Source organism: Drosophila simulans, chromosome 3R (genome assembly GCF_016746395.2).
Source record: "Drosophila simulans strain w501 chromosome 3R, Prin_Dsim_3.1, whole genome shotgun sequence".
In the NCBI taxonomy this organism is placed as follows: Eukaryota; Metazoa; Arthropoda; class Insecta; order Diptera; family Drosophilidae; genus Drosophila; species Drosophila simulans.
The window spans coordinates 17,574,158-17,597,147 of record NC_052523.2 but is presented as its reverse complement, the minus strand read 5'-3'; the positions used below and the strand labels follow the sequence as shown (position 1 = coordinate 17,597,147).

General features: G+C 45.0%; 1 protein-coding gene and 1 long non-coding RNA gene across 6 annotated transcripts in view; both read right to left on the bottom strand.

Annotated features, from left to right (window-relative positions):
- LOC6728934 (kin of IRRE-like protein 1) overlaps positions 1-1,559 on the bottom strand; it is a 70,966-nt gene extending 69,407 nt beyond the window's left edge. For all 5 annotated transcript variants that reach the window (XM_016177203.3, XM_016177202.3, XM_016177205.3 and 2 more), the window contains exon 1: positions 575-1,559. In XM_016177203.3, the coding sequence (XP_016035611.1) occupies positions 575-725 (151 nt within the window). In that variant the 5' untranslated portion in view covers positions 726-1,559. The remainder of the gene's footprint in view (positions 1-574) is intronic.
- A 13,881-nt stretch (positions 1,560-15,440) lies between these two features.
- Positions 15,441-20,829, bottom strand: LOC123327271. Its single transcript, XR_006541888.1, has 2 exons — positions 18,413-20,829; positions 15,441-18,356 (listed from the first exon to the last, which is right to left on the bottom strand). It is a non-coding gene; the product is annotated as an uncharacterized LOC123327271 (long non-coding RNA).
- Between the last annotated feature and the right edge of the window lie 2,161 nt (positions 20,830-22,990).

The following is a 22,990-nucleotide window of genomic DNA, read 5'->3' as shown; positions in this document are numbered from 1 at the left end:
TGAGTTTAAAGGCTGAACGATTTAAGCTGCTTTCACGCGAGTAATTATATTTCAATTACATGCTGACTACCCGCTGACCTAGATCACCTCTGAACTCCTGCGGAAAATGTTCAAAAAGAGATTGAACTCATCGGCTTACGGCTCATTAGCACGTTTCTTCTCCAAAGGGGGGGAGACTTTGAGAAAAAGTGAGGGATTGCCAGACAACTTGATTGAACTTCAATGGGCTCTAAGATGGCTGCTCCTTGGAGCTCCAGATTAATGCTAATGTGACAACTTAATCGAAAGCCATTTACAAGTCATGTCAAGTGGAGAGCGGCTCATGCTCCGTCTCCATGGCAGTGGAGCTCGTTATTATGACAGGACCTCGATGTGGGTACGTAGGTTGTAGGTTGTGGGATGTAGGCTGTAGTCGGGTAGGGTAGTAGGGGACATGAGGGCATGACGACGACAAATCCATAAAAAAGCACGTTAAATATTTGCATTAATTCCGGGCGCTGGCTGATAAGTCCTGGATGCTAACAGCCAACAGGAAACAGGAGACAAGGAGACAGGGACTGCTGTTGACACTTACCCGGCAAACAAGATGCGACTGCGATGCCGATAAGGAGCAATAGTTGGGCCATCTTCGTGCTGCTCCCGCTGCTGCTGCTGCTGGTACTGGTGCTGATGCTCCTCCTGCTCCTGCTGCTCCAGCTCCTTTTGCTCCTGTTTTGGCTGCTCATTTTGCCAGCAAGTCGTTTCGTCCTTATCACTAAATGCGTTACTTTGTCAACGACCCGAGTTCTCGGGGTGTTTTGTGTGGACGTTAGGTGGGGCTGACTGCTGACTGCTTACTGCTGACTTTGACTTTTACTGCACGACTCACTCGCACTTGAATTTCAGTGTTCACGGCTCAATTTTGTGTAAGAGCTATCAGTTAGGTGTGTTTATGGCTGGGGGCACCGCAAGCGGCGATCTTGTTGTGCATAAACAATAAAAAATATAGCAGAATGTAGGCCCGAACTGTCATGACAAATGAAAGGTAACTCGAACTGCAAAGTGATTTGTTGCTCGATTAGAGAAGTTCTGCGATATTTGATATTTGATTTGATGCCAAAGTTGCGCTGGATCAAATTGAGTTAATTGGAATCCTTTCGGGGAATATTATTTTACGTTTCGCGCCGCACGTTTTTGTTGATGGTGTCTTGTTGCTTAATCAGAAATTTACACAATCCCGAATGGATGAAAGCACAGTGAAAATTTCAATCAAAACTTTACTCTTTTTGTCTTTCTGTGTGTTGGTGTGTCTGTCTTTTTGGTGGCTTTTGCTCGATTTTTGTTGTTTTTTTATGTATTGTTTTCTTTTTTCTTTTCTGCTTTTTAGCGCTCGTTAACTTCAGCGTTTCGTTTTGCGTCTTTGTTTGTTTCGTTTTTAGTCTTTTCGCCGCCTTTTGTTTTCGCAATTTTTTTTTGCTCAATTTTTAATGCAATTTCCACGCTTAACTGCACTTTTTGCCATTTCGCTTGTTATTCCTGTTTCTTCTGATGTTGCTGTTTCTGTTTTTGCACTGCATTTATTTACACGAAATACACCCACACTCACACACACACAGGCACAAGCTCAAGCAAACGCACACAATGGCAGGCGACCGGAAACAGACAGAGACAGAATATGTACACAATTTGCAGCGCTCTCGTTCCCTCCGGTGCATGCCAAATTCAAATTACTGTTGCAGCTATTCCAGTTATGGTTATCGTTCGCCTTGTTCCAATCCTGCAAATCAGATCAGAGCGCTCCGGTCGCTCATCAAGTGGCCTTTGTCCTGCCCGAGGACTCGGATTTGCGGATCTGCAGATCTGGACTGGGGATCTAGGTCTGGACTCTGTCAGGAGTCGAGCCCTCGCATCTTCTTCAAGTATCTGGAAAAGCAAGAAGAAACCAATATCTGGTTAGTATATATCTAACAAACATTATTAATTTATCCATAAACATAATTATGTTATAATTTTCGCTAGAAGCTGGCTTATTTTTGAGGCTTATGCTAAGTGTGTAAGCACAAGCCGTTCTTCATTTGTAATTTTCTTTGATGCCAGCGGCTTTTGCATAAAATATTAGCACATTTTCGGCTTTTTCTCTACTCGCAGTGCCTCGCTTAACATATCTGTACTACATAATATGGGAAAGTTTTCAGGATGTCATTGCAGCAGACAGACGGATAATGCGTCACCTACGCATCTAACCATTTCTCCTTAACTTCCTAAATGACTGACGTGTGTCTGAATTGCGTACCCCCCCCACCCGCACAGCCCAATGTTTTTAGCCTTTGTTCCCGGGCTGCAGCCCATTATTATGCTTTATTTTCCGCTTGACACCTTTGGGCTGCGTTGCGCATTTCCCATCTGCACTCACTCTATAGATGTATGTGTGTGCGAGTGTGCGTGTCTGTGTGGGTGCTCAACCACGTGGCATTTATGCGCGACTTTTTCCCATCCACATTCAGCGTTTTTCCCCGGTTTTGCCGACCTGGCCGAAAGGCTTAGCCAAGGCTAAAGCGACCGCCCCGAGTTGCGTGCAGATAGGGGGAGTTTGTAGTGGCAGGTTGGGGATGCTGGAAGGGTTGTACGCTTTCTTATCAACATGCACGTCGACGTGAGGCAGAGACGTCATGTCGTCGTCTGAATTGAAATTTATTATTCTGCTTTGTCGTGCATGTGTGTGCGGGGGGTCCCGCTTTCCATTTTTCGCACACTCAGGAAAAATGCTCTGTGGGCAAACAAAAGTATTGCAAACAGTTTCAATATTCAGCTGAATTTTTTAAATAAATATTTAATATATGTCTGCAGGCTATTTTTTCACGTTTCGATAATCTTTTTAAAATTTTAAGTTTTTGTTTTTCATTTTAATTTTTAAAATTATTTTAAGTGCACTCTCTTCGCATTTGGCTCCCCTTTTGCCGCACTCCTTTCAAGCAGTTTTGTGAGTGCCAGGCACTTTTTTGAGGTCCATGTGTGTGTGCCCCCTCGAAAGTCCTCTTTTCAAGCATTTAATATTTTTCTTTTCTCCCGACTTTTATAATTCTTTTTTTTTTTTGCCAACCATACCGAGTCAGTGCTGTCTTGCTTTTACTTTTGTTAATTGCTTTTCATCTGGGGTAAGCTGGCAAAATGTCTGGGGGGCAGCTTTGATGTGCGACCTTTCATTGAGTTGAACTTGTTGTTGGTGCTTTGGGGTCTCGCACTTAGGGATATTGTTCACATGTCTCAATTATCCTTTTGATTTTGCACACATGAAAGCGCCCCTCCGAAGTTTTGCGCTTTTGTTGGTCCAATTTCAAAGCAAAGTGCGGCCAGCGAGGGAGGCGATGAGGGCGAGGAGGCTTATTGCTTTACAGGCCAGTTATTATTAAAACGTTGTAAACCGAAACTAACAGGTTTGAATTTCTCATTTCCTGTTCGCCATTTTGGGCCTCTGCCCCCCCGAAGGCAGGCAATAAAATCTGCATAATTTAAGCATTTACATGGTATGTATTATGTGTGAGAGATATCGGACCCTCCCCGTGAAACAAATGGTCACAGACGTGTCCAACTTCTTTTTCTTTCGACCGGCGCACCGCAAAAAATGGGATGATATTGTATCTAGTTTGTTTTGCTGTTTCTGCTGACACTTGGCGTTTTTGTTGCTATGCACGTTGCAAAAAGTTAAGTAAAAATGGCGTAAACAAGGCGAAAGAAAAGCAGAGTTGGAAATTATGCAAAGATTATGTGCGCCGGAGCTGAGTGGGGGGATCCTCATTGCGGGATCCTTGGATGCCAGATAGAATGAGCAAGTTAACTTGTCGCCGTGGTCACGACTGCCGGTTAGCTGGGGTGGGGTAGGGTGTGGTGAGGTGAGGTGAGGTGTCCCCGACCAGGAGGAGCTCTAAAACCGAGCACCAACTTAAGTCGAGTGACATGTAAATCTAGCCTCAGGTTGCGGCAACGGCAGCTGCTGCTGCTGCCGCTGCTGAAAAAGAGTTGCCGGCAAAAAACAGAGCCGAGATGATGATGATAATGCGGTCGTTCCAGACCCACTCTCAATCCCCATGCCGTGGCAATCTCACCGCCCATTACCAACCACCATGCCCAGGAGCCACGTTTTCCTTTCTGAAAATCAGTTAAATGAGTTTGTTTACATGTTACGCCGCTGTGGCATTTTTTTCCTTCCTGCCAACGACTTTCGAGCAGGGGCGGCAAAACGAAATAATAACAGGAAAACTTTACAGAACGAAAGGACGCATACCCTTGAAAAAGGTCCTTAAATGAATAGTTGATTTATTTAATAATGTATCCTGCTTATATTTATTGGTTGTCTTACACCTGCACGAACGAATAACGCAAGTTATTTTTAGGTCCTTACAATCAATTCATGTTAACTTAATTTTCAATGGCATGTGGTTCTCAAGAAGTTCAAGGATTATACCCTCTGCCAGGGTATGCAAAGCGAAAATACTTTAAATGTATGCAAAGTGGCGGCTTGCAGGACATGGGGTGGGGTGGACGCCTATAAAGGACCCAGGAAGCGGCGCGACATTGTCTGGACGCCGTTTTTCTGCGGAAATGGATGTAGGGAACGGTCCCTATACAATTTACTTTGGTAACTCGATATACGAAGTCAGAGTCGCAGGCCTAAAAGTATGCAGCATATAATTTGCGTTTGTTTGCCGCTGCTGCTTTATGTAATTTGCATGTAAACATGTGTTTCGCATTCGTGTGAGTGTGTTGCTTGCTGTATGTGTGTGCGTGTGTGTGTGATGGTGTTGGTTGGTGTTGGCCTTCTGGCAACACAGAAACACTCAAGCTGGAAAAATTACGCCCAACATCAAATGATTTTGTTTAACATATTTTGTTATTAAGTGTGGAAATGTGCATATTTCGCTCCACGGAAAATTCCCCTTCTGCAGTCCTTTTTTTTATGGGTGCTACCCCGCATTCACCCACCCCACTTAGCCATTTTGCTCCGGGACTCCCCGCTCCGTTTGCTGTTCGTGCCTGCAGTAAATTTCCGTTTGCCATCTTTCAGGACGAGGCAGCCAGACCTGGCATACTTCACTTGAACTTTGTGTAGCGTGAACTTCTTAAATTATTGGCCTAGGCTCTATATAAACTGCAGGCCCGGTGCCGCCAACGCCCACAAAGTTCAGTTTCGGCACCCGGCAATGGGATTTTCCCAAAGGGCTGGCGAATTATGTTTTACCAACTTCCTAACTTAGTTTGCGGCCTGATTTGACCTGCTGCCTTTTGACAATTGACAGTTCGATGGCTCGATGAAGTTTTACCAATTAGCCCCGGCTCAACGCCCGATTCCCGCTGCTTTCTTGACTGCATATCACGTGCGGCTATTTGTTTGCTCCGGCTATAGTTCGGTATTGTTTTCTAGCCACCACAACAACTTGGAAAAGAACGCACGGCCAGAGGAAAAAGCATAAACCACATACTCGTACACATGGCTGATAGATAAACAGAGCGACGACGGACGGACATTCACTTGCACTGGGCCATAACAATTTCTTTGGCCCCGATACCGGTACCAGATCCACATCCTCATCCATATCCACATCCAGTTCCAGACGTGGCCGCACTTCCTAATGCCGCTTGCGACGCTTTGATGCAGCCCAATCAACGTTGCTGCAACATTATTGTTGTAAGTCGTAGCAGATCCCATTCCACTCCTTAGCTCCACTGTGAAAAACGAAGATGGTACTGCCAGGACTACTAAATTGGTATTGTGGAATAAATTTGTAGAAGAATAGACACCTTTAACTAGTTTATATCGTGTTATCCAATTATGGTATTATGGCATTATACCTTAAAATTTAAACTCTTCTCTTTATTGTTAAATATCTAGATAGTTCAGAAGGATTCGTTTTTCCCTAGTGCAGCTTTCTTGCAAGGGTAGATGTGCTTAAGTCGTTCTGCCATTTCCATTGCTTTGCCAACGAGCATTTCAATTGCTTTTGCTGCGGTAGTAAATACAAAGTGTTAAATGCCCGGGGCTTACGGGCAGGAGAAGGCATAAGCTAAGCAAATACTGCTGTACGACTATATATATACCCCATATTAAAACTCAAATTCAAACTGCAACTGCAGCTCCGTCTGCTCCCAATCCCAGTCCCAGTCCCGATACCAATCCCAATCCTATTTTGAATCCAACTTGAAGTTAAGTCCAAGTCGCCGCGCCCGAACAAAGGCGTCGTATTCATTTCTTATTTAAAACTACCGCTTGTTGTTGGATGGTTCACCCTACAGATGGATGGATGGATGGATGGGTGGTTGGATGGATGGATGGATACCAGGCCATTAGATCCATGCCTTGGCTGCTTGCCTTTGCATTTGCCCGGCACATGGAGTTTTATTTATCGAACTGTGAATAAATATTTTGCCGTACTCGAGGCACCTTCAAAGGGGTTGATGTTGGGTAGCGGATGAGCTAAGCGCCTCGATCTCATGGAGGCACAAGGTGCATACACAGACCACCCCCGATTCTGCAGTATGCAGCTTGCAGTTCCGGGCTCCCAGTTCCCACTATTGACTGTAGTAATGTGTAACCTAATTCTGCGGCTGGCTTAAATGGTTTTACCGTCTATTGACTTTCTGCGCCTCCTCGATTTTAGGCCCCAAAGCCAACTCCGAACTCGTTCCCCCTGGGCTCCTGGGCTCATCTCATTACGGCTTCGGCTCATCAAAGGGGCAGAAAAGGAAAAAGAAAATACCACCTAGATATCTCAGTCCTGCCTCAATTCCCCGATTCCCCGAATACCCACCCATATATCTCTGTGAATGGCACAGCTGCTTTCATTAGAGCAATGGAGGAATGTAGGAGGAGCGGCAGGATGAATCGCTCACAAAAGGCTCTTCAGCTTTATCGCTGTAATCAATTGTCTGCATTTGAATAGTTGACAACCGATTTATGGACCATTGAGTGAGCAGCAAGAACGCCGATGACTGAAGGCGATGGAAATGGGTGGCGGAGAAGTACGGTATGACTTGGTGGGCGGTTGCCGAGCAGTTCATTTCTTTTGTACGGTCGAGCGTTTGCCGCCCCTCCATCATTTCGATCTTGAGCATTTTTTCTGCCCTGTGTGGCCAGTATCCTTTTCGGAAATCAAGTGGAATGACCCGCACGGTCTGTGTGTTTTTTTGTTAGCCCCTTCCCCACTTCCAAGGCCCAGCTACCCCGAAATCCCCGAAATGCCCTTTGTTGAAAACTTCTGTTTTTGTATGTTTTACGTAATTTTGCCAGGCAGAAGAAGAAGACTAGCCGGAAATGGCTAGGAAATTGAGCCAACAATAACAGCAGCAGCCCGAGTGAGAGCGCCGCATCAGCAATAGATGAAGCTGATGCCAGTCCAGCACTTCAGGACTCCAGGACTTCAGGACTCAACGGCAATAAGAATAATAACGAAAATGTCAGCCGGAGCGTCTGTCATCAGTGTGTCCGTCGTCAGATGTCAGTTGCCTTTGGTACATGGTGTGGTATGGTGTTCCATGGTATGGTATGGTACGGCCAGTGGCCCAGATAATGTACTGCCAAGTGTTTTTGACCTTTTTCCCTTTCTTTGCCTTTTCGTTTCTTTGGCCGCCTTTTCTGGCCTTTTCTGCCTTCGTTGGCCATTTCATATTTTTGGTGACACATCCTATTGGCACTTGTCCTTGCGCATTGGCCGTTGGTCCTTTCGCCGACTTCAAATTATTTAAAACTCAATGCAAATGAAATGGCCACAACGTTCAAGGGACCCTTCACAATTGGGTTCAAGTTCAAGGCATTACCATTAACGCTAACTATGCGGTGCTTAAACTCGTCCTTTGTTTGCACAGCATTAAGGGGTTTTGTCCGGAGTCAAGTAGCAATTACAGTGAGTATTGCAACTTAAGGGCTAGCCGTCTTGAAGAGCTTTAAAGCGGATTTGAAACAGCATTTACTTAAATCCCGGTATGCCACCGATATCGCTGTTGTCTTGTAATTACTGTTTAAAATTAAATTTACATCATACAGTGGCCAACATTTAGATAATTTATAACTTAAATCGAAGACCCTAGTCTTTTTAGTTAAAAATCTGTTACTCAGACATGTAATATATATGTACTTCATAACTGATTGCTTTTAATTGGCACTGTAATTGACCATTGATATGGATAGTCAGAACCGCTGGCTCCATTTCACGTAATCAGCCATGAATCGCATTCACTTAAAGGCGCCTAGTGCTGATGATGTATTCTAAATTATCTTATTAACTTTATTCTGCCAGAGCAGAGGAAATCCCTTAATGGTTTTTTCAATCCCAATTGAGGTCAACTAGCGAATAGGTTCAGCTAATGTGATCACAGCTTCCGACGGATTCGTGGCTGCCAGTATATGCATAAGTGCTCGCTTTAAGCGCCACGAGACGACAACTTGCAACTGCAACTGGCAACTGGCAGCCTTCTGCATTGCATTCTCATCAATTCCACTCGTCAGATGCGGGCGACACACAAAGTCACGCCAGATACACCAGATGCACCAGATACACACTCGCACACACACAAACTACTGCTCACATATGCACACGTCCCGTGGGCATTTACTTGCCAGGCTCTTGGCACGGCTTTGCATTTGGGTTAATGTAGTATTTGTGTCTCGTGCTCTGCAAGTCGGCAGTCTAAGCCCCCAGCCAGCTCCAAAGTCAGCCAGGATGCGGGGGTTCCGCCTCCATAGGTCCTGAATATAGGCGACGGGTGTGGAGAGGGGGATGCCCGCCGAAATGGCATCAATATTTTGACTACCCGCTTCAAAACAGGTTGATGATTGGTAATGAATATGGGATTTCTAAACCCTTTGGGTTATATCACAATGGCTTGTATGCCCAAATCCCCATTTGCTGCCAGCGACGCCGCCTCTGGATCATTGCATTGCGGTAACGGGCACATTTTGTCAGCGGCCTGGAAAGAAATGCACTGCACGTTGTCAAGAAAAATATGTCAACGTCTTCCTCGCTTTCGCTTAGATTGGCATTGTCATAAAATGCCGTGCCACATACGGAATATATGTATGTGTTTCTTGTATGTGTGGGTAGAACCCCGCGGGACAGTGATTCCTTCATTCCTTGTGCCACTTGCATGGGAGGACATGCAGCCTGTTTAGAGAATGAATTGCATTTTATTGTTGGCATTTCGAAAGCCTCTCCGTCACGTCCCGTGGCATTTTTAGAGCCCAGCCCAAGTCCAAAAGTCTCGGCATGCGAATCGAGTGGAAAAACCTCAGATGGATTTCCTCGGCGGAACGTGTTGCTATTTGCCAGCTCATTTTTGGTCAGCCAAAATTGCGAGCGCTGCTCTGGCACTCTGTAAAAAATTCAATCAAAATTGTTGCCATTTAGTTTGACATTTCATTTTGATGGCGGGGGCCAAAATGATGATGAAGTGCCAGCAACGAGGGGGCGTGGCTGCCTCCCAAGGACATGGAATCTACTAGCCACTCCCCGTTTTTTTTTTTTAACTTTTTCCGCCATTTCTGCTTTTATAGAGTGCCAAAAGCTGCACAGGAATTTCTTTCTCTTCCGCAGATTGCACGAAAAAAATGCCAAGCTGACCGCAAGCTGTGTAAAGTTAGCTAACTGCAAAAGCAAAAATAAAAAAAACAAGAATTGTAAGAAGAAAATAAGTGGGGAGCAGGGTGAATAGATGTCATTGCTTTTGGGTTCCATTGGGAAAATTGATTTCGTACTGGAACTGAAACTGGTGAGGATGCGATAAGAATTTGCCTTCTGCGCGTGCATTTCACTGCACTCAATCAAGGGCTGCTCATAATTTGCCAACAGAGAGGAGGAGCTGTTATTGGCTTTTCTCCATTCCGTGCAGTTCAGCTCAGCTCAGTTCGGTTCGGTTCGCCATGCTCGTTTCTCATTTCCTTTCTGCTCTATCATAATCATTTCCGCCTGCGGATATATATCTGCCATAAATCAACGCCAGCGGCTGCTTTAAATTCTTTCTAATGAAGTTACTCAAGCCTGAAAAAGAAAAACTTTTCCCATACACATCCCAAAAAGGGGGAGGGGGTGTGAGGGGGTAGTAGTGAGCGAATTCTTTAACATGTTGGCATTTTCTCGACTGCCTCTGCAGCCACGCTTGAAAGCACATGAAAATTCATAAAATTCACAGCCTACATCAGGGGGCTGAGAAAATGGGTGGGGCGAACATACATACGTACAGTCACACCCACACACACACACACACGCACACACATGCACGCCTGGCATAAGAAGCTATCAAGAAATCACAACAAATTTACAAGTGCCACACAAATGTTTGACAAAAACTTTCTGAAAAGCTTTCCACTGATTTCGCATCGTCCCAGCGATTTCTTCTGTCTCGATGTTTTTGGGGGGGGAATGGGTCGAAATCGAGGGGATCGAGGGGATGGTGTTGTCTGGGGAGACATTTATGGTCCCACGATGTTATCGGGTTGACATAAGTTAAGCTGCTTTTCCTTTGCTTTTCGGCTAAAATCAACAACAACAAATATTGGCTAACAAATGCGTGTGCAGAGAGAAAAGTTTCACAGCCTAAGTCGCTTACCTTTGAATCAAAGAAACCTGGACTCTCATGTCTTCAAACTGTACAATTAATCAAAGAAACGAAATACATGCAATAAAAATAAGTTTATTGAACCACAAGCATTTAATAAAAATCAAAATATACTACTTTCCACTTTTCTTCTCAATGTATGAAAACTGCTTGTGTATGTGTGGGCAAACAGTTGAAAAGGATGTTCGAAGTGTGTGCCAAGAACGCGTAAATTCAGCTCGAAAATATTTTCGAAAGAGCGAACCACAAAACAACTGCGCGACATTCAAAACTTTTCAGTTTGTGAAGGGGGGGAGGGGGGCAAGTTGAAGCCCGGGTACAAGTATTTAGACTTGTCTGCTATTTAGTGTTGACACGCAAGGCAATTTGGTGAATGCAAACATTTTGCTATGCTGCCTGAGCGACCAAATATTACGCATACGCCCGAGTGTGCGCCACCCTATCACCCATTTCGCTATCTTTGTGTTTGACTGGCATTGCTTACGGATATTAAATAAAGTTGCGCCATTTGAGTTTCGCGCCTTGACAAACCACAGCCCCGCCCACTTGCCGCCCGCCCCCTTATTCTGGTAACTGTTATTGCTTATTACATTTTGGGCGGCGGTGACTTTGGTGCGGACTTAGTTGCGCTGTGTGGCGAGTGAATTGTGACTGCCTGTCAGTGGCATCAGTACCTACTTTCTCCACCACCGAAATTTCCTAGCTTGGGGGAGGTTCTTCTTTGTGAATCACAAAGAAATGCTCATAATGCTGCTGACTTAACTTGCTTGCTTTTTTTGGAGGTGGGGAGTGATGCCAGCTTACATCTCCTTAGCGTAGAAGTGTGTACATTTTACCCACGCCCTCAAGAAATCACGCACACACACTCGCAGAGAATTTAAATAAATGGCGTAAAAATTGTACACCACAGAGTTGATTTAGCTACGAGAACTCGCTCAACTTATGTAACTCAATTCAGCGCAGCTCATGTGTAAAATAAACTCTCGGCCAGAAGCAACTTTACTTGCAGCCTGATGAAGTGCGTGAAATTGATATGTAAGAGGAGCAGAAAATAGAGGGGCGAATGCCCACTGGTAGCTCGGGCGTATGTGTAATGAAGCTTAGGAAAAATTTGCACCAACAAGAGTGGCATTTCTCCCTAACATTCTCATTAGCATTAAGATCTGAAATCTTTACAAAAGTGCGACAAAATCGAGATAAGTCGAAATTGGCATCACAAAGCTATCAGCACGGTTTTAGCAAATCAGATCAAACACAAGCACATTGACTTAAGTGAAAGAACTAAGACACTCGACCGCAGCATACCCTTGAATCACATAAACATAAGACTGCAAATCACTGCTCCCTACTTTGGAAAGTCTTCTAAAATCGTATACCGACCAAAATAAACAATTCATCCAAATGCTATTTATGCTTCCGCGAAACCATTATGCCCATTCCGTTGACACTGCAAATGGGATAAAACGGGGCCAGAGCTCTGAGCATTTAAATGCTAAATAGCTGGTAAAAGGATAACGCCATATCCTTATTGCCACCTAACTAGTTCACGCTGTGTTGTGTGCTGCGTGTCGTGTGGCGGGGTCGCAAAACAGAAATTAAAGTGTTACCAAAATAATAGCAACAAATTGCCTTCGCCCGAACAACGTCACAACACAAAAATGTCGCGATTCACCCAGCGGGTGACCTTTAACTGGGGGCCACAGCGGGTGGTCAAGGGGTTGGGCCGCGGCCACATGGTGTGGCATTTATTTAAATTAAGCCAACGCAGTGGAAGGATAGCAGTTAGACATGCGAGTCCTGGGAGGGCAGGATCTGCACTTAGCCGCACTCAATGTGGGCCAAGTATTCGACGGCTGTAACTCCATTTTGCAGCGGTAATCAAAAGCAAGACACTTTATTATGAGCGAAACTTGTGTAATTGTTTAATGTCGAATTTCCACCCACTCAACTGCTTCGGTTTTTCTTTTCGCCACAGTTCTCAGTATCCTGTTCGTTCTTTTGGACATTTTTTTTTTGTTGCAAGGCGCTAAATAAAAATTAAAGTGCGCAAAGTGTTTCCTTTTAATGGCCATTTCCATTTCGCCAGGGTCCTTGTTGTCGCTCCTTCTGTTTTACAATGTCTGAGCTAACAAAGGACAGCCTTCCCCTTTGGGTTTTCTCCAGCAGTTTCTGTTCCACTTGCCTTTTTTTTCGCCCAGCTCCAGTTGGAGAAAAATGCAGCTGGAACGTGAGTCGCGTTCAGCGTTCGACGGATATCCGTTTGCAGAGAGCCGGAAGGTGAGATGCAGTTTCCACTCCTTTCCAGCTGCAGTTGCACTTGCAGTGGCTGAATGAAACCTAAATGCCCGGCAAGCGGATATGTCGCGCAGAATGGTGAATGCCTGACTGTAAGAATCCGGATTCGAAACGCCCGGCTGTGGCGATGCAAAGTGGGGCAACCTTAGCTGCTGCGAAGGAAGCCTCATTTTAATTATGCTGTTGAAATATTTATGCCAGAAATGTGTGTGTGTGTGTGTGTGTGCAAACGTCTTCTTCCTGGCCTAATTGCGCTTTGTCCACAGAATCCAGCTGGTTTTGAGGCGTGCAGCGATGAAATAAATGCATAAATTGATGGGAATTTAGTGCCGGCGAGCAACGTGCCGGGCTTAGGTTTGTTTGCCGGCACGAAACACAATTAGTTGAGCCGCATCAGAGCCAACACCAATATCATACATAATTCCTGGCAACTGCACACGACGCATTGCAACGGCATTGGCATTGGCATCGCCAGGATGCCAACGCACTGCATTCTCGACTAAATAAACACACGGCAATATAATGTCGAGGACGAGATGTGAATTTCGGTTTGCTTTGACATTTGTTTGGCCTCCTGCTTGGCTCTCTATTTGTCCAACAGTCCCACTGTCCATTTATCCAGCTATCCAGCCATCCATCTGGCCACGTTCACATCCAGGTCCTCGGTTCACGCCCACCTGGCTGGGAAAACCAAACAATCAGCCTGTTCCCGGGCAAACACGTCAAATGCGTATGCTTAATATTGCATAACGCCGTATGCATTCCAAATGCACATTAACTGCACACAAATACGGACCCACGCATACCAATACATACCCACACACACGTGCAGAGATTGTGTCGTTGGCGGTTGCCGGGAAATTGTAAGCGCGCGCCACCTAGCGATGGAAAATTGAATTATGAATAATTACGTTTTCCGTGCTGTTGTTGCTGTTTTCCACGACACAGTTCGAACGCACACGAACGCCGAAAATTAAATGTCAACACGAATCACTGAATACTCTTAAAAGTTCATCAAAGCCTTTACAAATTCTTGCTTTTGTTCAACATGAGGACGGAAAATGGTTTGATTGAAAATGCATTTTAAAATACAAAATAAAATATTTTGCTGGCTGCATAGAAAGCATTGACCTAATTGCCGAAACAATTTTTCTGACTGAAATATATGCTTTCCAAATTTAATTGCATGAATTGGAAACTAATACATTAAAAAGTTGTTGGGAGAACATAAATGATTTCCATTCCTATTAAAGTCAATTAAATATTTTTCCAATGCTCATGGAATATGAACTATTTTTATTCAAGTTATCAGTAAAGTGAGTGCATTGCAAGGACTTGCAAGGAAAATAAAGCAAATTCAATAGAATTTAAACGAATGCATATTTTTTTCCTAAGAGAACGCCAATGGCAAAACCCTTAAAATCTTAAAGTGAATCCTAATGTCCCTGGAACCCAAGGATTCTAGTTTAATTTAGCAACCGAAAAAGAGGAAAACCAATTTTGAAGGGTATGAGTATGGTTTCCTTCAACCTTGAGTTACCCGTGAGGAGGAGACTTTAATATTTCGTATTCATGCCATGGAATTTCCCAAGCGATAGTGTGTGTATATGTGTGTGTGTGTGTGTTTGCCTTGGCTTTCGTATGACGGAAAAGCAACCGCACTCATTGCACGTGCTCCGTGGTCGACGATTGCATTTCACCGGCATCAGAGTTAGTAGAATTTGCATTGCCAGTCGACGTCGTCGTTGGCTTGTGTTTGTGCAGGCAAACTCATTTGGCTTTTTGGCACATTAGGCGGTTAGGAGCAAGAAGCTGGATTCTTTCGAACAACCAAACACAAGGACGAGCAGAAAGGGCGGCCAGGCCAGGCAGCTAGGCGGCCTCAAGCAGAGCCCACGAACAATGGAGGCACTGCCTCGACCGCTGATGGCGATGGTGACGGTGATGCTGATGCCGCTGTAATTGGCCCTAATCTACTTAGCTCATGGCATTGAGGGGACGCTGTCCCCGAACACAATGCCCGCCCTGGACGCACGCTTTCACAATGAGCCTTTGCCCAGCGCCAGTCATTGTGTCCTCTTGTATTCCCCAGCTCCCAGCTGCCAGCTTCCAGCTCCTTGCTCCTGGCTTCTGGCCATTTACTCGTCCGTCCGCCATCCGAGTCTAACAAGTCCAAACAATTGACAAAATGAAGCGACAACGCCGAACGAGTCTGAAACGGGCCAAATCTAATTTAGCGCAAGTGATGGCAGTAGTCAGGTCAGGTTGGGTGGCCAGGAGGTTGGGACGCGCGGAGGGGCAAGGACATGGGCAGGTATTGTGCCCCAAGCTGCTGCACAAAGAAAAAATGTCAACTGTTCGAGTATCTGTTGCAAAATAGGTTTTAAACTTCGTTAGCTGAGGCTGGCTACTGACATCAACAAAATATATAATCGAACTGTAGGCTTTTGAAGCGCAAGAAAAATCCTTTATTGAACGATCCTTCAGGCTATATAATTACAATCTTTCATCTTGTAATTTCATTTTTTTTCCCAGTGTATGTTTAGGCTACGTGCTGTTCTTTTGACAGTAGCTTAGTAAATATATATATTTCACGCTTAATTTTTATAAACTTTTCGAGGCAATTTTTGTCACAGCATTTTTTTACTGCTTTCTGGGAGCATATGTGCCGCTACTTGTTCTGCTCGGCATTATTGTAAAACAGCCAGCAGCTGCTCGGCATCCGCATCAGCATCATCGTCATAGCCATTGCCATCATCATAAAGCCCCATCCTCCTGCCGGGTAAATCCGATTCGGAAACATGATGAGGCTGAGGGGCATTATTTTGGGTGTCGCCGTTGATGAGCGTAAAAAGCAATTGTTGCGCTATGGCTAATAGACATTGAATTACGCGCACCTCCTGCTTCTGTTCGTCGTCGTCCTTGTATTTCCTTGGGATTTGCGTTGTCCTGGCATGACGAAATTCTACATACTTGTACTTGAATTGTATTATGTCCTTGCCAGGCATTCAATAAATTCACTGGGCCATGTGATTACGCTGGGGCGCTCACATGTGCCTTTGCTCACATGCCTCGTCATGCCACGCCCCCCATCCGCCAGTCGCCATCCGCCCACTGTGCCTTTCAATTGTAATGCGAACGTCACTCGAGTGCCATACAATTATGGCATTTTCCATTGAAATCCGCTAAAAAGTATTTTGCTAAAGCTCCTCCTGAGCACTTGAACAGTTGCCCATTAATTTGACAAACAAGCGCGGGTGTAGTGGATCCTCCGCCAACCCCATCCAATTAATTAGCATCAAACGTGGAGGAAGTACAGCAGGAATAAAATAAATAAGAAGCGAAGCAGGCGAAAAATGCGCCGTGGGCACGCAACAACAATGACAACAAGGACATCTGACGACGACCCCTGACCGACTGCTGTTGCAATGAACTTTGACACAAAGTGTCAACTGTACTGCTCCGCTAAAATGCCATACAAGAAAATCTACTTAGCGAATTTCGGAGCAAGACAGCAATTAGGCAGGCACCGCCGAGCGCAGGGGCTTCCTCCTCTTAAAACTGTCACCTGGCTGCCGACTGACGCTGATTGTTAACTGAAGTTGGCAGCTCCCGTTCCCCAAAACTATTGCCCGCCCGATGGCAGTCTTCGTTTTGTTTGTGCCACCCGCCTTCGAGGCTTCAGGTCCTCTTGGTTGAACAATTTTTATAAGCTGCCAAAAAAGTTTGCCAGCGCCTTTTGCCTGCCTCATCGCTTGAGACCCATTTTTAAGCGGTCTTTGACTAATTGAAACTTCACTTGTTGAGAATATAAAGGAAAGACTAGTGAGTCCCAGTTCTTTGGTTCAACTCCTCTATAAATTATTGAAAACAACTTTTGCTTTGTTAGAGTTATATCTGGAAATCAACAGCTTCGGGCTTGAGTTTTTAAAAAGTTAATGCGAGTCCATATTTGTCTAGCGCCTTCGAGAGATCCCCATGCACGAGCGCCTAAAGGCACACACCACATTGATATAGCAGATTACGTGCAACAGCGACGCGGTTGCCAAAGATGGGGCATGGTGTGTGTGTGTGTGTGTGTGTGTGTGCGGAAGACCTGGAGTGATGTATCTCGTTGTGGGTGTGCGTGCGCAAAACTTTTGCAAGTCCCACAACCAGAAACAACACAAAAATTCAGGCAACACAAGTACAAAAAAAGAGCGAGAGAATATAAGAAATAACACTTGACATTGACAAATTAGTTGCAGAAGACAGCACGAGCACTCCTAGCATTTTCAGTGGGTGGGTTAACTGAGCGACAGCTGTGCGGGGGCGGTGGGTTGCGGTGCTGTGGGTGGTGGGGTTAGTGGGGGTGGTGGCATAATGGGGTGGTGGGGACGCGTCGAGGTTAAAAATAATAAAATACCTACTGACATGATAGACACGAGAGACTTTTCCTTTTATTTAGCTTAGATTGGAAAAGTTTCGACAGTCCAGTCCAGCTGGGCGACAAAGGGGGCGGTGTGGTGGTGTGGTGGGGGGAGTGGCATATATACCCAGTGCGGGTAGCGGGAAGTATCTGACTTTGCAGCACTTGCACTTGAGCAGCGGCGGCGTCCACTGAATAATGTCCGGCAGCCAGTCCTGATCCTGCTGCCTCTCCCCGGAGCGATTTACCACGAACATGTGTAGCTAATGCTGCTTATTATATAACTTTGGACCACCACTAACCCACTCGGCAGCAACACAATGTGGGTCAGGGCTATGCCATGGTTGAATGGATTGCAGAACGGAGAGGAGGACACAGAATTTCGCACAATTTATTGCATAGTTGCAGGCGCAAGAGTAGTTAAAGTAAATCTCAACATAAACTCCCGCAGCTGGGAGCGGTTGGTGGGGATTCGCATTAAACTTTTGCCTAATGAGTTATATGGAAACTGCTGCTGGGTAGCAGAGAATACTGAATCCTGGATCCTGGATGCTGGATGCTGAATGGAGAATGTTGAATGCTGGGTGGAGTAAGTGGCGGGACCCGGGAATGGAAAACAATTATAAGCGCGCCAAAAAGTATGCAAGTAATTTTTTACAAGCGCCTCCACAGTACATTACTTGCAGGGCAAAACTTTTCCGCTCCAGTTTGTCGGTGGGTCGGCGTGCGACTGACAAACTTTGGTTGCTTTCAATTTATTTTGCAAGTTTTTCGCCCCACTTCAGTTGAGCTGGAGTCCGGGCCGAGTTATGCAACAAATAAATCACGCGAATTCCTCGAAATGAGCAACAAACCCCAGAGTCTATCACAATCTAAGCTCCACTCAATGTATGCGAAAGTTTTGACAACTTGACCCATCCCGGGCTTTTGCCTTTCCAAGGCTAGAAGATATCTGTCCGGTGGCCACTGATTAATATTTACGAGCATTTCAATTTGCTAGATTGTTTGGGGGCCAGTCAAATGCCATAAGCGCTTTTCACGGACACTTTTTTTTATTTTTGTGCAGGCAAAGCTATGGGAAACAAAAAATTGTTTTTAAAATATCCTCTTTTTTTATCATAAAAATACGTTTTGAATCCCGTTGCCAAAACTTTGCAATTTCAAGGGGAGACGCTCGAGGCTTGATTGAGTGGCGCTAGGAGATGAGAGGGGATGTTTTTTGCTTTTAGGCAGTTTTTGACATACTTTGGAGCTGCTGCTGCTTTTCGGCTTGAAGTTTATTAAAATCGAGCCATGGTGCCAGGCTCCCTCTCTAATTTATCAGCCATTTTCAACGGCACTCAGCGTTCACCACTCTTTTTTTTATTTTTTTGCTCAGCTGACGGCTTCCTAAGTGCGGCACTTCATTTGCATTTAAAATGTTTTCGCCAGCTCAGTTGCCAGTTCCCAGTTTTCAGTTTGCAGCTTCCAGCTTCTGGCTTCCAGTTGCCCGTTGCTGAACTTTGGCCGTTCATTTGGCACATTGCTCATTGTTGGCCGGAGTGGGTCAAGCGTTTATTTGTTTGGATTTGCCTCGGTTTTGGCCATTCCGTTTGCGGTTTCTCGCCACCTCCTTGGCCGTAGACGCTTCGGTCGAGAAGGCTTCGATTTTGGCCAGCCAAGTCCGCAATTCTACTCAAATTAAATTACCTTGAATAATGGCCACCCCCGCCCGGCGAAGAGGATTCCCGGGTCTGACCTAAGTATGCCATAAAATGCTACACAAAATGCCTTATGAGAATTTACGCATTTAAATGATTGTGCAGCAGCAGCAGCAGCAAGGAGGCATTGAGATAAAAGCGAACGAAAAGGGTCCTCCTTAATTTATGAACATTTTTTCCAGCCACCTAAATACATTCGAAACATATTCGGGGTGCGTGGCACATCGTAAATTAAAGGCTAATTGCAGCTTTGAAGATGATGAATTTCGGTGCTGGCGGGGGGACGACTCGGCATATTAAAAATTAATTAACATTTTTTAATTTATTTATTCTGCGTCTTCATGCACAGTGTCCACTGGCAAATCGCGAGTGGAAATTAACTTGCTGCTGCCACTGTAGCCTAAGGCGAGGTCAGAGGAAAAGCGCTCAGAAAAGCTGCAGATGAGCTCTGCGGAAAAGAACTCGAAAGCGGAAAAACAAACAGCAGATATGCGAAAAGCATTCGGGAAAAGGCCATGGAATTCATGACCTTTAGCGCTTTAAAACTTAAAGTCTATGCGAGTCTGTAAACTTTTAAACAAGTTAATAGCTTCATTATTCAGAAAGTGAAAATCAATGACGGTCAAATTTGTCCACTTGTCAATGGTTGGTTATTTTACACAACAACAATGACCCACCCAACTGTGTGCTGCTATTATTGTGTAATTGTTTAATAATAAACAATTATTTATTGCTGAAATAACCATGGGCTCATGTTAAGTATATATCAGCGCCGCATGATCTAATAAAGCTATTTAAAAAATGTGTAATCTTATTAGTTGCTTTTATTTATGAAGATAGGCTTAAATTTCCCTGTGGTTTCCACAAAGGATCGAAGATCCACCATAAATATTTGATATGAAAACGTTGACATATATTCACAATAATTCAGACAGCTTGATTCGGAAGTTTCTATACGGAGGTTCAGCAATTATATTGACATGCCCATTTATATTTATAATTGCCAGGATATTGAAGCATCCGCTGACGAGTTTTTTCGTTCTTCCTCGTTTTTAATGGTAAATACATATATTTCGGGCAGTGCTCGATTGGTTTAAAAAAGCGCCGTCGTGACCCCCGGCCACATCCGGATCCACTTCCACCTCCACTACCATCGCCACCAGCAGCTCCAATTTCCCAATCCTCCTGCGCGGACAGACGAAAAGTTTGGCGTGGCCATGCAGCAACTTTGACACTTCCCGAAATTAATTACTTTAAACCAAGTTCGCCCAGTGCCACGCCCACGGACACTGGTACACAGCAGCCGCCGCTGTCCGAGCGAAATTAAATAATAAATTATTATTTCTGTGCGAGCCAATGAAGTGTGGCAAATTTAATGGGGCGCCACGGCCCTGCGAGTACATAGTTCGGCTAGTGCGCCACTTCAAAGTAATTGCGAAGGACTCCCATCGCCCCATCGTCCCAACGACCAACAATCCTGTCGGGGATCCACACGAGCGCATGGCAACGGCAGAGCACAAAACAAAAATAAATAAATTATAATAAATGACTTTAATCTTTCAGCATAATTTCAGTTCAGGGCAATTATTGACGCCCGGCTGCCTTGGCTCGCTTTAAATTAGATTTTCATTTTGTTTTATTTATACACTTTCGAGCGTTTCCCTCCCGCCATTCAAGATTTATCAGAGCGAACATCGAGGGTACTGCTGAGTTCTGGCAAAAATTTCTAGCGAATTTAGCACTACTTTGTGCCCCTGCTCCCCCGTCCATCGTCAACAGGTGCAGCGATTTGGCCATGCACACCAGGGCAAGTACTTGTGGCATTGTCAGCCTGTTCCTCGGAGGCAACTTACCAGAAACCAATCGCGAACTATACGATTCCATCACTTGGCTTACCTGTAAGCAGAAAGGAAAATGCACTCTGGTTAGTGGGCGAAGATATGAGGAGTGGGTCTTAAAAGGAACACAAAAGAGGCAGCCAAATGAGAATTGATTGCAGGCCCAAAAATATACACCGTACACCACATCCTATTCCCTCATCCAGGACACCAAGGACAATCCCATTAGACTCGCCTGCGTGTGTGTGTGTGTGTGTGCATGTGTGTTCGTCTGGAAAAAAAATCGGCTTAGAGCCCCAATAAGAATCAACACAAAATGTGTCAACACCTTTATGTTGCCACACCCCAAGGAAACAGCTCCGAAAAATGTGTCCCTCTTTGGCAACGCTTGGCTTCTCCTTCGATTTTGGCTGCCCTGCGTGGCTGGCTTTTAGGGACAACATGTTTTCCGATGGCTCAGGACGCATATTTGTGCCAACGCAGTGGGCGGAAAGGAAAATCTATATTCATGGGGCGCAAACACACGGGAACAGACACATCTACACACGCATAAGCAAATTATGAGCCATCGCTCCCCAGTTGAGCGAACAACCAACATTTTGTGTCGGGTTAACGTTCTTCCTTCTTCAAGAGCGACAGGCGAAATATGCTTCCGTAATAAGAAAATGTAGAAAATTCCGTAAAAATTATTGTAAAAATTATGGGAGTTCTATAAATATGTATATCCAAATCGATTTTTTAATGCAACTATATTCGAATGTAAGTTCCAATATGCACTGTGCGCAACTACAAACTTTTCTTTAAAGCGTGCGAGCAACTTATGAACAAAATATCCTTTTTATAAAAAGATTCTCAAGTTATAAATACATTTTCATTCTCCATATGCCATCCCTTAGGTGCTAAACCCTTTTGGGAGTGTAATCTGTTGAGCTCCTTTTTTCCCCTTCCACTGCGGCAGTAACAAGTCATCCGTGTGAGTTCCACCTGCTGAACCCTTTGCCCTTTTCCGCTGGCAAAGGTATTTGCATTTAGTGGAAACCAAATTTGCGAGCTGGCCTAAAAACAGGTTGCCCTTAGCCCCGTCGATAAGTAGGTGATGGGTAATGGGAGGTGGCAGTGGATGTGGGAGTTGGGCAGGAGCCAGGTGGTCCTTAATCCAGCGACTGTCATAATTTGACGTGCACACGGATACTTGGCAACAGGATGTGTGTGCGTGCGTGTGTGTTGCCCAAATGGGTGTGTGTGTGTGTATGGGTGCGACCGACACAGTGAGGCGTAAAATTCTGTTGCCAGATTCATTCGTTCAATCCGCGCCAAGCTTTCTGTCATCCCTTCGACCCCGCAATGTCAATGTCAACTCGTCCCACCCCCTCGTTTCCGCTTTTTCCACCTGCTGTCAAGGTGTTTGGCTCTCTTTTATCGCCGCTTTGTTGTTTTGTTCCAGGACAGTTTTTGTTGTTTTGTGTGGGTATGCCTGTACTTGTGTGTGTGTGGACTCTGCGGCCTGTGCGATTTGCGTAATTTTCAGGTTCATTTAGCGTTTAATGCTTGTAAAGAAATTTTAATTTTATGGCCAACAGCCAAAGGCGCTCGAAAAGCAGCCAGAAAGGTGAAAACAAATTTCATAAAGGATTATACGCGCCTCGCTGGATTTTTATGCCAACCAGCTGGAATTTAAACGAGGATATATCCTTGAGCAGCGAAAATTGAAGCCAGCTAAGCGATATCGCATTAGCCGCTTAAAGCTTCGGTTCCCACGTCAAGTTGACAAATTATTTGGGTAAATATTTGCGTGATTTCGATAATGATGTTAGATTCAGTTCGCTTGGCTTGAGTTTCGCTCGTGTGCGTATGGAATTGTTGTGGTCGCTGCGGTTCCTCTCGCATGCCACCACCACACGCAAACGTACACATACACATGCACATAAACACATACTCGTACATATGTCTGTAAATTCGAATGTGGGCGAGCAGTCAAGCCAAACACTATTAATTAGCTGATAGTCAGAGCTGCGGGGCTGGTTCTCACATATTGAATATTAATTACACCACCCCCCCAGCGCCCCCGGCACCGTCAATTGTCCTAGCATTCAAAAGCTAATTAAGCGACCATTGACAACCACAACAGCCAAATGTGAGCAACGCAAACACTTTAATTCAAAAACACT